Source organism: Mus caroli, unplaced genomic scaffold (assembly GCF_978045245.1).
Source record: "Mus caroli unplaced genomic scaffold, Mus_caroli_1 scaffold_14, whole genome shotgun sequence".
NCBI classification, from domain to species: Eukaryota; Metazoa; Chordata; class Mammalia; order Rodentia; family Muridae; genus Mus; species Mus caroli.
The window spans coordinates 19,105,743-19,122,293 of NW_028227269.1; the positions used below are offsets into that span (position 1 = coordinate 19,105,743).

The window sequence follows — 16,551 nt, forward strand, 5'->3', positions numbered from 1 at the left end:
CTAGGAAGATGTTCCAGGGCCTGGAACAGGGGTCGTGTGCCCCTGGTCTTAATTTGTGGGAAGTTACAGCAGTCTTGGAACCCTGCTCCATGACTCACAGCAGCCATCCTGATTTCATTTTCTCCCCTGTACAAGTGGAAGGAACTGCTGGGTAGCCTTCACCGCCCCTTCGTGGCCCTCTATTATGTGTGTGGCACTTTAGTATTCTGTGACTGAGAGATGAAATGAGACTGTTTCCATCCCAATTGATATAGTTAGTCACCCTCCACCTTGGGTTAAATCCCTCTTATGAAGAGGACCTGTACCCATTAAATTGCCCCTGACAGAGAGCTCTTTATGACCACATTCAGGGTAAAATCAGACTCTGCAAAACAGGGTGGAAAGGTCAAAGACCTCATTTTGCCCCCTTCTAAACAACCCTGTTCTCAGTCTATATGTGACTCTGCAGTTTTAAACTTGGAGCTGTCAGTATATGGGAGGTTGTTTTTCATCCCTTCCAGCAAATTTAGCATATCTTCCTTTGACCAGCAGTCTTATTTCTAGGTCTGTGGGGCAATCTGCTCCTCCATTCACCTTCCAGCTGTTTGGCCACCTCTTTGGCCTCCCTGGTCTGGGAATCCAGGGTTAAGGACACCTCACCTCAGGGCAGTGCAGCCTCTCTTCTCCCCATTCCACTGTATCTTCCCATTCTCTGAGCCAGGAGCCCTTCCCATTTTATCCTGGCTCAGACACTACTCCAACTCCCTGATGTGGTGGCAGGGGTCCTGTAATGAGATGGTTAGATCATTGGTTTTGGAATTTTACAACTCTCTCATTTATTATTGTCTCTGTGTCATAGTTGCTTTAACTCAACATTTCAGACTACAGTCATCTGAAGGAGCCTCAGTTGCAGGTGTGCCCTCATCAGAATGGCTGGTTTCTATGTCTCTGAGAGAAAGTGTTGATAATTGATATAGGAAGACTCTTCCAGGAAGGGTGGAAATATTGGGAAGCAAGTGGACATGGGTTGGATGAGAGAGCTAGGTGAGCATTGTAGCCTCCTGAGGCCATGTGAACTGGGTTCCCCTGAAAGGCAGCCCGGGGCTGAAAGAGATCAGAGGGCAACAAAAGAATGAGGCCAAGACAAACCTTTCTGTTCAAAGCCTCTGAAGTTTACTGAGTGTCCATGCTTATAAAGAGGGTAGGCCCATTCCCCAACAGCCCATTCTTGGTGCCTGGAGCCAGTCTGTAGGCGATCTACAGGGCTTGTCTCCAGATAGTCTCCAGGACCTTTCAGCAGGAAGCAGAGTATTGGAGAAGAGCAAATAGAGCCATCAAGGTCAGAAGGCTCTACCCTAGGTGTACTGTCTGGTTTTATGTGTCAACTTGACACAGCTGGAGTTATCACAGAGAAAGGACCTTCAGATGAGGAATTGCCTCCATGAGATCCAACTGTAAGGCATTTTCTCAATTAATGATCAAGGAGGAAAGGCCCCTTGTGGGTGGGACCATCTCTGGGCTGGTAGTCTTGATTCTATAAGAGAGCAGGCTGAGCAAGGCAGGGGAGGCAAGCCAGTAATGAACATCCCTCCATGGCCTCTGCATCAGCTCCTGCTTTCTGACCTGCTTGAGTTCTAGTCCTGACTTCCTTGGTGATAAACAGCAGTATGGAAGTGTAAGCCGAATAAACCCTTTCCTCCCAACTTTCTTCTTGGTCACGATGTTTGTTTAGGAATAGAAACCCTAACAAAGACACTAGGTAATCTCCTTCTTAGTGGCAGCAAGGTCAAAGTCTGGATCAGCCTGCGTCAAGGCTGAGGGAGGCTACAGAGCATGAGAGAGTGACCAAGCAAGAAAGCAAGGCAGGGAGTAGTGTTTGTCAAATGTTTTTGCCTTCATTTTCTAGCTTCAGTTTCTAGTCTGAACTCCAAGTAGGATGGGCTGTGATCTGACAGAACCCTGTAAAACAAACATTTATTACCTGAGATGCTTCTGCTCAGAGGAAACCATCACAGCAGCAGAGTTGCAAGGTAGAACAACAACAACAACAACAGCAATTGTTTCAAAAGCTGATTTTGCTGCTGGACAGAATGTATGGTCTCTATTGAAGGAATATGGAAATATCAGAAATTGAGATGGCAAAAGTCATAGAAAGCTGTAGATGGAGCTTAATCGGTTGTTCCCGTAGGGTCTGGAAGATTGGAGTGTTGACAGTAATGCAGCCACACGAAGTTGAGGTCATACTATTTCAGTGGGAAATAGACTGAAAAACTTCAGGAAGAGGTCATTTGTGTGATATTTTGGCCACAAAAAAAAAATCTTTTGTACTTGGCCTATGCCCTGAGATATTGAGTATTGATTAAAAATTATTGCCTTATTTGTATACTTTTATTCTATTGTTCAATCTTTATTTCTTTATTCAAGTTACATTCTAATCGGTACACCCATCCCATTCCACCTTCCACAGTCCTTCATCACTGACTCCCTTTTATCTCTCCAGGGAGGCTGGGAACCACTGGAGTAACCCCCAACTATGGCATGCCAAGTCTCTGCAGGGTTAGGCACATCCTTTCCCACTGAGGTCAGACAAGGCAGCCCAGTTAGGGAAACAGTTTGCACAGACAGAAACAGCTTAAGGGACATGTCCCGCTCTGGATGTTGGGGACCCCATGAAGGCTGAGCAGCACATCCACTACATGTATGGTGTGGGCCTCCGTCCTGCCACGCACACTCCGGTGAAGTCTGCTTGGCAGGCCGAGAGGCCTGGAAGCACTCACAAGGGTTAGGGTTAGGGTTAGGGTTAGGGTTAGGGTTAGGGAAGCTCACCTCCTGGAGTTTTGGCGTTCTCATTAATCCATATACTCATACCCTATTCCCGAGTTAGTCTGGTGTATGGATCCACGTGCTCTCTTTTAGTATTATCTTATTATAAGTGCCTTTTAAGATTGAATTCTGACATAGCTAAGCCTTCACCAGTGTTCCAACGTCCTAGAAAGTCCTTGAGCTGACCATGGGCTTGGAATTCAGTAAGAATGTTGCCTATTCAGTGACATTCAGAATTACCTCTGGTATTACACTATCACTAGAATAAAAGCCAAGTCGCTCCCATATACAGGAATTTACAATGGTTTAGGAAGTAGATCAGGCTGTGGTTTTAGAGTATTGCATTATTCATGATATGGTTAGCTAGAACGGAACTCCCTAATTAGAACCATGACTTGGGTGTGAAAGCCCTTGCCCCTGATCTCACACCTGGCTTCTAAGACTATAGCTGACCTTAGATAGGGCTGACTTTGTCTGTTATTTTATTGCCCAGTTCCTGCCAGTATTTGTGTTTACATTCCTCTGTTTTGTGTAAGAGTCATTAAGCATCCAGTAACCTCATTTGCACCTTGCAGATGTGTCACCTAACTTCCCTATTTTCTTCTGTATAAAAAGTTTGATACTCAGCCGGGCGTGGTGGCGCACGCCTTTAATCCCAGCACTCCGGAGGCAGAGGCAGGCGGATTTCTGAGTTCGAGGCCAGCCTGGTCTACAAAGTGAGTTCCAGGACAGCCAGAGCTACACAGAGAAACCCTGTCTCGAAAAACCACAAAAAAAAAAAAAAGAGAGAAAAAAAAGTTTGATACTCAATTTGACAAATTACATTCAGATTCTCACAACCTTTCCTGTGTGAATCTGTCTGTCATTCAATTCCTGCCAACTCCTTGCCCACCTGTGACCAGAGACCCGTTCCACGCAGACAAAGGGACCCAGAGGGTCTGCAGGTGGCTCCATCTCTGAGAATCTCCTAGGTTCTGGGTTAGTTGACTCTGAGGGTCTTCTCATGGACTTCCTATTCCTTCAGAGGCTGTCAATTATTTCCCCAACTCTTTTAAAATACTCCCTGAGCCCTGTCCAATGTTAGGCTGTGGGTCTCTGCATATGTTTCAGTCAGATGCTGGATGGAGACGCTCAGAGGACAATGATGCTAAGCTACTATCTGCAAGTATAACAAATTATCCTCAGTAATGCCAGCCTTGGTGTTTGCCCATGGGATGGGTTACCAGTTGGGCAGGGTATAGTTTGGCCATTCCTTCATTCTCTGTTTCTGCCTGCCTTACTTGCAGACAGAACAAATTTTGGGAGGAAAGGTTTTTGGTTTTTTTGGTGTACTGAACACTTCACTGCTGGTTCTGCCTGACTGCAAGATGTCACCTCTTCATGGTCCATAACTCAATGCTATCTATCTCACTTAAGATCACCTCCCTAGCCACATTTGTGCCCTCCCATTCATAGTCTCAGGCACATTCTACAGATGCTCCCACCCTAACCCCACTCTCTCCCAGCATCTGCTGATTTCATTTCATTTTCCTGGCTCTCTGGCCTTCTCTTGTCTCTTACCACACCTGTTCCTAACACTCCCCTTCTTCTTTCTTAACGACTATCCCATCCAGTTCTCTCCCTTCCATCTGCCTCTTCTGTGTCTTTCATACCCCCTTCTGAGTGAGATTCAACCATGCTCATTTGTGCCTTGTCTTTTTTAGTGTCTTTCGGTCTATGAAGTGCACTGTGGATATTCTGTACTTTATGGTTATTATTCACTTGTAAGTGAGTACATACATGCATGTCCTTTTGGGCCTGAGTTACGTCTTTCCAGATATTAGTTTCTAATTGTACCCATTTCTCTGCAAAATTCATGATGTCCTTGCTTTTTATACCTGAATAGCATCCCATTTTGTAAATGAAACATGGTTTTTGTGTCCACATTTCAGTTGAGGAACATCTGCATTCTTTCCTGTTTCTAACTGTTATAAATAAAGTGGCTATGAACTTAGTGGAGCAAATGCCCTTGTGGGTATGTGCCTACAAAGGTACCCTAAGTAATTCCTTCCGCTTGTATGTTTTAAATTAATGGAAGGAGTATTAAAAGTGTTTTCTCATCCCAAGATGGAACCTTAAACAAAACCTGCTGCAAATGTGGTCCAAGCGAGGCAGGGTCCATTAATTTAGAAGCCAAACTTCACAGGATCATCCACATTGTGCCACTTCTGGAAACTGAAAGATGAAAATACCATGGTCATAGATTCTTTCTCTATGGTTTAAGTTTAGCACCACTCCAGCCATCTTTTGACAAAGTCAGGATCCCAGGGAAGATTCTGTGAGAGTTCCTTGCCTTTAAGTGGTGAGGTTGATCCCTGAGTTGCATTTTGTGACCACAGATTGTGGAGAAAACTAACGCATTGAGAAATCTGCCTTGGAGAGATGCTACAGGGAGATGAAGTACCCAAACTGAGAGATGTATGAGATGTTACAGGAAGAGCACCATCTATGCCTTTAGGAATAGAAGTCCAATGTGTTTGAGACAAAACTAGGATTTGTTGTTTGCCCTGCTGTTTTTCTTGCCTTTGTCCAAATTCTCTCCCTACGTGCACATTCCTATCGATTGGAATGGGAAGGCGTATTCAGTGCCATTTTATGTTGGAAAGATATAACTTGCTTTCTGATTTTGCAAGATTTGTCTGTCAAGATATTGTCTGGAGTGTCAGCAGAGACTTTAGACATTTGAACTGTGCAGGAGCCTTTCTAGATTCATCTTGGGGAAGATGAAAGTGTATATTCACTCAAAAGTTTCCTTTTTCTTTCTTTCCTTTTTTTTTGTTTATCTTATATTTTAGATATTCATTATCACCCTAATCACTGTCTCTACTCTAGGTCCCTGCCCTACAGACTCCCTCCTCCCAATCTCTTCTGTTTCTCCTTTGAGCAGGGTTGGGGCCCTCTGTCTACCCCCTGGGCACATAGGTTATAGTCTATTTTTTAGGATGGCATATGCTCATGACATCAATACTGCCTGAGGCTTCAGAGTCATTGGATTCTGGGTGTTGATGTTTCCCCAAACTCTTGTGTTTGTTTTGAAATTTTTGAATAAATAGGAGTGTTTTGCCTGTGTGTGTGAATATGAATATCATGTGTGCCTCATCATTAGTGTTGTTGGAGGGTGAACTCAGAACTCCTGTTCATAAAGCCATGGGTCACATAAATGCTAGTAATTGACCACTGTTATCTGGAAGTCCAGCAAGAGCTTTCCACAGCTGAGTTATCGCTCTCTCATGCTTTATGTTGATTTTTATGTTCAACACTTATATTACTAATATTTTCATCTGTCCATTGGTCCATTAAATGTGCCTTGATTGCTAGTAAAGTTTTACTAATGGTGCAGTTTATAGCGGTACACTTCTTGTTTCTGCTAGATGAGTACAGAAGTGCAGGCAATGTATACTTCTTTGTAGGAACTGTAGTAAACAACTGAGTTCTTTCTATCATTTTTGTCTCCGTGGTTGATTTTTGCAGTGGAGTAAGGGTCTTAATATGTAACCTTTGCTGCCCTGGAATGTGTTACATAGAACAGACTAGGATCCAGCTCAATGACGTATACCTGCCCGTGACTCTGGGATTAAAGACATGAACACATACACCCTGCTTGTCCATGATTTTTCTCGTTAGTGATTCTTCTTACAATTTCTGGGATGTGTCCTCAGAACTGTTGATCTGTTTCACCCTACATCTCCCTCTCATTGGAATTCCGATCCAAAGACTTTACACTATTTATTTAAAATTTTCATAAGCAACACAAATGAACCTTCAACTCAATTTCCTTTAAAATGTTATGGTACTTAGATTATAACTTCTGTGCCAGGAAGTCAGTGGAGGAAGCACCAGAATTACATAAATATATGATCAAGGAAGCATACATTTACTTTACAGTGATTTCAGTACCATGCTTTGTGATGTACGCATGTATGGGATATTTTAGGATGCAGTGACTTATGATGATGTGCACGTGAACTTCACTGGGGAAGAGTGGAATTTGCTGGATCCTTCCCAGAAGAGTCTCTACAAAGATGTGATGCTGGAGACCTACTGGAACCTCACTGTTATAGGTATGACTGTGAATTTTCTTTTGCTTTTCAAAATAGTGGGAAGACATGTCTCTTGGTGAGTGATGGTGCTCTGTTATTACAATTGAGAACAAGGAAGACTGAGCTGAATAAATAGTGTCCAGTGATGTGAAAATTCACAGTACCTTGAATTTTGCCTAATTTCCAATACTGTATCATTCATTTTTCTGGTACTGTCTTTTAGGCTACACTTGGGAAAATCATCATATTGAAAGACATTGTCAAAGTTCAAGAAGAAATGAAAGGTAATTTTCATGTGCAAGCTGATGCAATTATGCCTCTGAAGAAATTTTACTATGTTATGGAAGCTCTAAAGAAAAGCAGGAGTGTAAAATGTCAATGCTTCAAGTGTAACTATAATTACAATATTCTTTTTTAAAAGATTTATCTATTTATTATATGTAAGTACACTCTAGCTGTCCTCAGATTCTCCAGAAGAGGGCATCAGATTTTGTTATGGATGGTTGTGAGCCACCATGTGGTTGACAGGATTTGAACTCAGGACCTTCGGAACAGCATTCTCTGCTCTTAACCACTGAACCATTTTGCTGGCCCTAATTATAATATTCTTAAAAAAATGTTCTGCCTCGATGTAGTTATCTGATTTATCTATCAAAGCATTCCTCAAGATGAGGAAACATTGCCTTAAGAGATACCTTTATTCAATTTGTAGCTCTATTAGAGCTATACTGATCTGACAATGTGTATAGACTTACAAGACTTAGATATTGCACATCGAATAGTGATAAATATATATCCCAAACCTTCAGATTAGCAAATAATCCATGGGAAAGTTGGTGATACTCATATTCTTATAGTGAAATTGATCATTTGTTTAGGGTACAGTTTATGAGAGTCAAGAGTATTGTCATAGGAGAAACCTTAATTCATATATTACATGTCTATGAGGAACAAAAAGTCAAACAGTGTGAATGCAATGTGGAAACCTTTCATCTGTTATTTTTCTTTTAATGTATATACCATGTGTCACAATGGATGAAAGCCATGTGAGCATAGGGATATTGAAAGAAGCAATGTACTGCTTTCTATCCCAGAACAGTGAGAAAATATGTCAGATTCTGCCTTTGATAGACATTCTGAATATGATAAACGTTTGCAATCAATTGTTTTTCTAATTTTACTGGGAACTTCTCCAAGCTCACACTGTACAAAATCTTTATGGGTACTAGGAATTTGGAAATTCTTTTGTTTGTCCTGGTTCACAGTCAAATGTGGTATAATTACGCTACAGGAAAAATTATGAAAGCAATTAGTGTTATAAAGCTTTGAGTTGTTCCATTTTCCTCATATAGATGAAATACATCATGTAAATATCCCATATAAAAAGGATGTTATAAATATCAGCCATGTAATAATCATCACAGATATCTCGAAAGATGCAAAACAACCCATAATGAGGGAGAACACCATGAACATATGAAGTGATAAAACCAGATGATCTGGTCCATCTTTATCCTTAGACCAATTTGTAAACTTTATTCATCTTGATGAAATGATTGAACAGGGAAATTAATGTAGTAAACATATCACATGTGCCAATTTTCATTGCAGGTATGTAAGTAAGCATAGTGGAGAGAAACTCTATGAATGTAATGAACATTCTAAAGCCTTTTCATGTCCCAGTCATCTCCAATGTCATAAAAGAAGACAAATTGGAGAGAAAACACATGAACATAACCAATGTGGTAAAGCCTTTCCAACACTCAGTCATCTTCAATATCATAAAAGAACCCATACTGGAGAGAAACCATATGAATGCCATCAATGTGGTCAAGCCTTTAAAAAATGCAGTCATCTCCAATGTCATAAAAGAACACATACTCGAGAGAAACCTCATGAATGTCATCAATGTGGTCAAGCCTTTAAAAAATGCAGTCATCTCCAACATTATAAAAAAACACGTACTGGAGAGAATTCTTATGAATGTCATCAATGTGGTAAAGCGTTTTCAAAACACAGTCTTCTCCAACATCATAAAAGAACACATACTGGAGAGAAACCCTATGAATGTAATCAATGTGGTAAAGCCTTTTCAAAACACAGTCATCTCCAATATCATAAAAGAACACATACTGGGGAGAAACCCTATGAATGTAATCAATGTGGTAAAGCGTTTTCACAACCCAGTACTCTCCAACGTCATAAAAGAACACATACTGGAGAGAAACCCTATGAATGTAATCAATGTGGTAAAGCGTTTTCACAACACAGTATTCTCCAACGTCATCACAGAACACATACTGGAGAGAAACCCTATGAATGTAATCAATGTGGTAAAGCTTTTGCACTACTCAGTAGTCTCCAATATCATAAAAGAACACATACTGGAGAGAAACCCTATGAATGTAATCAAAGTGGTAAAGCCTTTGCACGTCACAGTTATCTCCAGTGTCATCAAAGAACACATACTGGAGAGAAACCCTATGAATGTAATCAATGTGGTAAAGCCTTTGCAAATTACAATGGTCTCCAATATCATAAAAGAACACATACTGGAGAGAAACCCTATGAATGTAATCAATGTGGTAAAGCCTTTGCAAGAACCAGTTATCTCCAGTGTCATGAGAGAACACATACTGGAGAGAAATCCTAAGAATGTAATTTGTAAATCCTTTACATGTCATAGTCCTCTCCAACGTCATAAAACTAAACGTACTGGAGAGAAACCATATGAATGTAATCAATGTGGTAAAGCCTTTCCAGGTCACAGTCATCTCCAATATCATAAAAGAACACATACTTTCCTGATATAGCTGTCTCTTGTTAGGCTATTCCAATACCTGGCAAACACAGAAGTGGATGCTCACAGTCATCCATTGGATGGAACACAGGGCCCTCAATGGAGGAGCCTGAGAAAGTACCCAAGGAGCTGAAGGTGTCTACAACACTGTAGGCAGAACAACAATAGAAACTAACCAGTACCCCCCAGAGCTCATGTCTCTAGGTGCATATGTAGCAGAAGATGGCCTAGTCTGCCATCATTGGGAAGAGAGGCCCCTTGGTCTTGCAAACTCTATAAGCCCCAGTACAGGGGAATGCCAGGGCTCAGAAGTGGGAGTGGGTGGGTAGTGGATCAGTGCTGGGGGAGTATATACGGGGACTTTCGGGATATGAAAGAAATGAATGGAAATGAAGAAAATATCTAATAAATTTAAATGTAAAAAAAAAACCATAGTGGAGAGAAACTCTATGAATTTAATCAATGTGGTAAAGCCTTTTCACAATTCAGTCATCTCCTATGTCATAAAAGTACACATACTGGAGAGAAACCCTATGAGTGTAATCAATGTGGTAAAACCTTTTCACAAAGTTATTGTCTCTGTAATCATAAAGGTGGCACATGCCTTTAATCCCAGCACTCGGGAGGCAGAGGCAGGCGGATTTCTGAGTTCGAGGCCAGCCTGGTCTATAGAGTGAGTTCCAGGACAGCCTGGGCTACAGAGAAACCCTGTCTCGGGAAAAAAAAAAAAAAAGTACCCATATTCGATAGAAACCTCATGAATGTAGTCAGTGTGCTAAAGCCTGTGCATATCCCACTCTTCTTCAAAACCTAAAAGATTCCACACTGGAAAGAAACCTCATAAAAGCAATCAATGTGGTAAAGACTCTTTACAACTCTATAGTCTCCATTATTTTTAAAGAACACATAGAAGACAGAAACCTTAGGAAGGTAATCAGTTTTGTAAAGCATTTGATGTCATGGTCCTCTACAATGACATAAAAGATCACATACAAGTGAGAACCCATGTGAATGTTATGAATGTAGTAAAGCCTTTGTATGTCATAGTTCTTTAGGCATACACAAGACAAACCGCATGACAGAGAAACCCCAATTTAAATGTTTGCTTTTCTCAGAGTTTGTTCGGTCATGAGATCTGTTCCTAGCCATGGAAAGGCTGAGGGAGAAACCCTCTGAGTATATTTAATATGGGAAAGCCTTTGCACAATTTTTTAGTCATCTTCATCATGGAAGAATTTGACCTGGGTCGAAACATTGTGAATCTATTTAGTATGGTAAAGCTTTTTAATTGAGCTTCTTTTTATGTATATTTTCTTTTTATGAGACTATTCATACTGGAGACAGATGCTATGAATGTCAGCAGTGTGGTAAAGCTTTTAAGTTGTTGGGAACACTGAGGTTCAACACAACTCACACACCAGGACAATGCAAAGGATAAGAATTATTGGGCTGGGTGGTGGTGGTGCACTCCTTTAATCCTAGCACTCGGGAGGCGGATGCAGGCAGATTTCTGAGTTAGATGCCCAACTAGTCTACAGTGTGTTCGAGGACAGCCAGGGCTACACAGAGAAACCTTGTCTGGGGAAAAAAAAAGGAAAAAAAAAAGAATTTATTGGAATTAAGTCACTACTGATCAGTGAGAATCACAAAAGTATACTCAGAAGTTTATCTTCAAACCCTCACCGCCCACACCCAACCTGAGACAGAAAGTTTTATAGTTTTCAAACACAAAAACCTCAAAGTCCTGGGCCAACTTACAGCTACATTTTCTCCCAAATCAAAACTTATTTTTATTGAATGAGTCAATAAATGGTGATTGCTAACTCCTTGTATTTTGTTGTTGTTGTTGCAGCTGCGGGTGGTGTTGGTGTTGGGCTGTGTGTGTGCTTTCCATTCTTTTGTAGACAGTAGGAGATTATTTACTACCCATGTTTTCATGTGTATCCTTAACTTCCTCGGGTTAGATTCTACCTCTATCTCTTTGTGTAGGTCTGTATGTTTGCTTAAATTTGAGTTTATCGTGGACTATCTTAATTTTTTCCATTTACGGTGTAGTCATTTTATTACATATTAAAATCCAGACATCTGTTGTTTCTGCGGCATATGTGTACAAACCCTTCTGGCGTCTACAGACTCCAAGGAGAAGACATCTGTGATCTTAATAGATCTTCCTTTATGTTTTTCCTGGCTTTTTACCTTTGCAGCTCTTAGTATTCTTTCCTTGAACTGTATGTTTTGATTATTACACAGGGAAGAGACTTTATTCTTTTGATCCCTTCTGTTTGATGTTTTGATGATTCTTGTGTTTTCTTTTTGTTAGGAAGCTTTTCTTCTAGGATTTGGTTGTCAATACTTTCTGAGACTTTGAGGAGGATTTTCCTTCCTCTCTTCCTAAGTATTCTTATGTTTAGTCCTTTTACAGTGTCCTAGATTTCCATAATATTTTATATCAGGAAGATTTAGACTTAACATTTTCACTGTCTGATTTACCCATTCCTTCCATTGCTTATTCAATGATTGAGATATTTCTTCCATGTCTGTGTTCTGTGGGTGAACCTTGCCTCTGTAGTTCCTTTTTGCAGTCCTAAATTTTTATTTCCACTATTTCCTAAGATTGAGTTTTCTTTTTTGCTTCTATTTCCACTTTTATGTATTGAATAGTTTTGTTTACTTCACCCGTTGGTGTGTTCTTTCTTGGCTTTATTTATAGGAATTTTGGCTTCCTCTACATTTTGGTTTGTGTTATCCTGGCCTTCTTTTTGGCATTCATTGATTTTTCTACATTTTTTTTTGTGTGTTTTCCTGGATTTCTCTAAGTGATTTGGTCATTTCCTCTTTAAGGAACTCTGTCATCTCCATACATTTGGGGTTAGAGTGTTTTTCTTGTAATGTAGCTTTGTTGGAATATTTAAGACCTTCTTTGACAATATAAATGAGCTCAGAGTCATTAACCAGAGAGTGATAAATGCTGGTCCTTATTACATTATCGAGTACCAACGTCATGGAATGGAATGGCGCTATATAAGCTAAGTATTCAGCTTAGATTTAACCCGATGTGTGATTGATTCCAAGGTTGTTCTTTCTCCTTACACTGGACTGGTAGCCAAGTGAGGCACCTTTTGTGAGACACCTGGGTTTTTTTTTTGTTTTGTTTTTGTTTTTTTTTGTTTTTCGAGACAGGGTTTCTCTGTGTAGCTCTGGCTGTCCTGGAACTCACTTTGTAGACCAGGCTGGCCTCGAACTCAGAGATCCGCCTGCCTCTGCCTCCCAAGTGCTGGGATTAAAGGCATGCGCCACCACGCCCGGCTGAGACACCTGTTATCACTAACCTTGGAGTCACCATTAAAAAAAAAGACCTGATGGTGATAGGGTAAGCGACTTTGTAATTTTCCAGCATGTATTTATTCATGTCTTGTGAATGAAGACAGACCAGATTGATAGATATGTAAATTGGGGACTTTAGCTTGGCCCAAGCAATATTGAATTTCTTACTTTGGAGATATGTCCAATGCTCTTTCAGGGTTTAGTCAGCTCAGATGATTGTGACACAGGCCATTGGCTGTAGTTGTGTGTCATGTTACAGATCACAGCAACTGATATTGCACACAGGAGCAAGGTCAAAGAGTATTGAATTAATGCCATTTTTTTCTGCCAGATAACATATATATATATATGTATGTATATTCAATTACGTTTCATTTTTCCTTCTTTAATTAATTTTTTTATTTATTTAAGTACATTCTGCTTCTGTCCCATTGTGGACAGAGAGACAAGGCAGTCCTCTGCTACATATGTGCCTGGGGCAATGAGCCAGACTCTGGATGCTCCTTGGTTTTTGGCTGGGAGGTCTGACGTGTCCAGGTTAGCTCACAGTTTTGTTCTTATTGAGTTGCCATCTTCCTCACTCCCTTAAGTCAGTACAGTGACCTGTCCTTATGTAACATTTCAACCTACAACAATATATTGATATATATCGATCTACATATTTTTATATCTATTCATCTATATATGTATATACCATCTATATATCTTAATCAGTACAGTCAATACAGTGACCTGTCCTTATGTAACATTTCAACCTACAACAATATATCGATATAGCGATCTACATATTTCTATATCTATCTATTCATCTATATATCCATATAACATCTATATATCTTCAATCTATACATCTATATATCTCTATATCACCTATTAATCTACATAAGTACATATCTATATGTATATATCTATACACCTATACATCTATCTATATATCAATAAATATATATATCAATATATTATCTATAAATCTATAAATCTTTATATAAAATGTATATTTCTAAAATTTATATATATATACATAGTATTATTATTTCATTTTATTTCTTATTATTAGATTATTATCATTTATTTTTCTCTTATTCATATTATTATTATTATTTCATACATCTATAATTTATGTGGTGGTAAGAAATCCACAAGTAATATTTACCACAACAAGTTGGCTGTAAAAACAGCTTGTGCCCAATGACTGAAATGCAATTGAAAGTAAGATGTGGTTTTACACACTTGTAACCTCAGAACCCAACAGACAAAACAGAAACATGGCCAACAGTCATTTTCTTGGGATACAGGAAGAACGTCCTCTTGGGTCTCTGCTAATAAGGTCACACATACTACATACGTACATTAACACATACACACACACCACACGTATAAACATACATGTACCACACATACACCAAGCACACACACATAAACACAATATACACACCATACACATGCCCCCACAAAAACACGCACACGCACATAATACCATATACTTATATTCACACACATACACCACACATACACATGCACACACACCATGTACAGTAACACACATACACACACCACACATACCCCCACACAGTCACATACATACCACATAGATACATTCACACATATACACATACACCACACATACACATGCACACATACCACATACTTACAATCACAACATACACACACACATACACCACACAGCACATGCACACACACACCATATACATACATTCACAGGCATACATACAAACACACCACACATACCTCCCTTTTTTATTCTGCTTCATTTTGCTTAACAATGATTTCTAGTTCCTTCTGTTTCTGTGCAAGTATCATGATTTCACTTTTCTTCCTGACTGCATGAAATCATGTCATGTGTACTCTGTAATCAATTTGGTTAACAAGGGTTAACACATAAAGCAGGGCCTGGGCTGAGGAATTTGCATTGTGGGTGTTCCACTTAGCCAAGAGTGACATGGCATGTCCCAGAGTCTCTTCTCCCTCAGTGAGCCCCTTGGAGCATGGCTCTTGACCAAGGTTGTGGGGAAGGCAGGATGAGGAAATCAGTAGCTGACATTGTTTGTATACCTACTTGTCTGGTGATTTCTGCTGCAACCACCAGGTTGTGTGTCTGATGACCTTCCACAGGTTCCACCATCTGCCTGCACTTTGACCCCATGAATGTCAAATCAAAACTCCTGGAACCTATTGAATCTGGGGGCTTTGAAACACTTTGAGAAAATATGGACAAGGTGGAGCACGGGGTATCTGAGGTCAGTGAAGCTGGTCTGTATACATTGTAGAAGACATGCATCTGTGAACCCAGAACATGCAGCTCAAAGCATGAATGCTGTGTAGGCTGTAGACCGAGTGAGGACAATGATTGTCCATGCTACAGATGCCCCATTCTGGTGGAGGGTGTTGACCAGATGGGCCCAGGGAATGTCTCTGTGCCTGTCTCTCAATGTTTCTATGAACCTAAAACTGCTCTAAAATAAAGTCAGTTAAAAATACATATGGGACCCAAGGAGCTGAAGGGGTTTGAAGCCCCATAGGAGAAACACCAATATGAACCAACCAGTACCCCCCAGAGCTCCCTGGGACTAAACCACCAACCAAAAAGAATCCCATGGCTCCAGTTGCATATGTAGCAGAGGATGGCCTAGTCAGTCATCAATGGGAGGAGAGGCCCTTGGTCCTGTGATGGTGCTATGCCCTAGTATAGGGGAATGCCTGGAAGCTGGAGTGTGTAGGTTGGGGAGCATAGGGAGTAGGGGAAGTGATAGGTGATTTTCAAAGGGGAAACGTGAAAGGTGATAATATTTGAAATGTAAATAGTGAAAATATCTAATAAAAAATACATATGGGGACTGGTGTGGTGGCTCCGTGCTTAAGTGTTCTTACTGTTCTTTGAGCAGACCCTAGTTCAGTTCCTCCCATGTTGAGAGGCTCACAATCACTGATAACTCCAGCTCTGGGGGATCGGGTGCCCTCTTCAGGCCTCCACGGGTACCTGTACTAACGTGCATATTCCCACCCTAATGTGCACATATCTGTTAGGGAAGTGCATGGCTTTTCTAGTCTAGATCTTGGATTTTTGGTCTGAGTCTGAATTCAGGGGTAGTCCTTTGTAAAGCACTGAGTATTGAGTGCCTGCTTTGTTTATAGCTCCTGGCTACGCATTGATGCGAGGTAATGAATGAAGTGATGCCCTCTTGACTTCATGGTGTCCAGTCAACCTGGCTGGGTGGGAGGAGGGCAGACACACAGTCCCCACCCCTACCCCCAGTCTGCAGAGCAAGGGAAGTCCTAGGTCCTCCTGCTCTTTAGAACAGGCTCTGGGGCAAACCAGTGCTTGGTTCAGTAAGAACATTGCAAGTATGATCATTGCTGTGAATGGAGAGACTCTGCACCATAAGGGGAAACTGAGACAGTGCTGTAGCCTAGGAAGAGAAGTTGTGCTCGGGTGACAGGACTTTCAGGTCCCATACTGACTTCCACTTAGCTCTTGAGTCAATTACTAGCCTCCCTGTGAGCCCCATTTTCCCTCTCAAGGAAATG

At 40.7% G+C, this 16,551-nt stretch overlaps 1 protein-coding gene and 1 pseudogene across 1 annotated transcript; both read left to right on the forward strand.

Moving 5' to 3' along the window:
- Positions 1-16,551, forward strand: part of LOC147001160 (hippocalcin-like protein 1) — a 56,049-nt pseudogene that overhangs the window by 16,807 nt on the left and 22,691 nt on the right.
- Positions 7,913-9,689, forward strand: LOC147001161 (uncharacterized). Its single transcript, XM_085830384.1, has 3 exons — positions 7,913-7,956; positions 8,493-9,517; positions 9,598-9,689. Exons 1-3 carry the CDS (start codon positions 7,913-7,915, stop codon positions 9,687-9,689), a joined length of 1,161 nt encoding a protein of 386 aa, XP_085686510.1.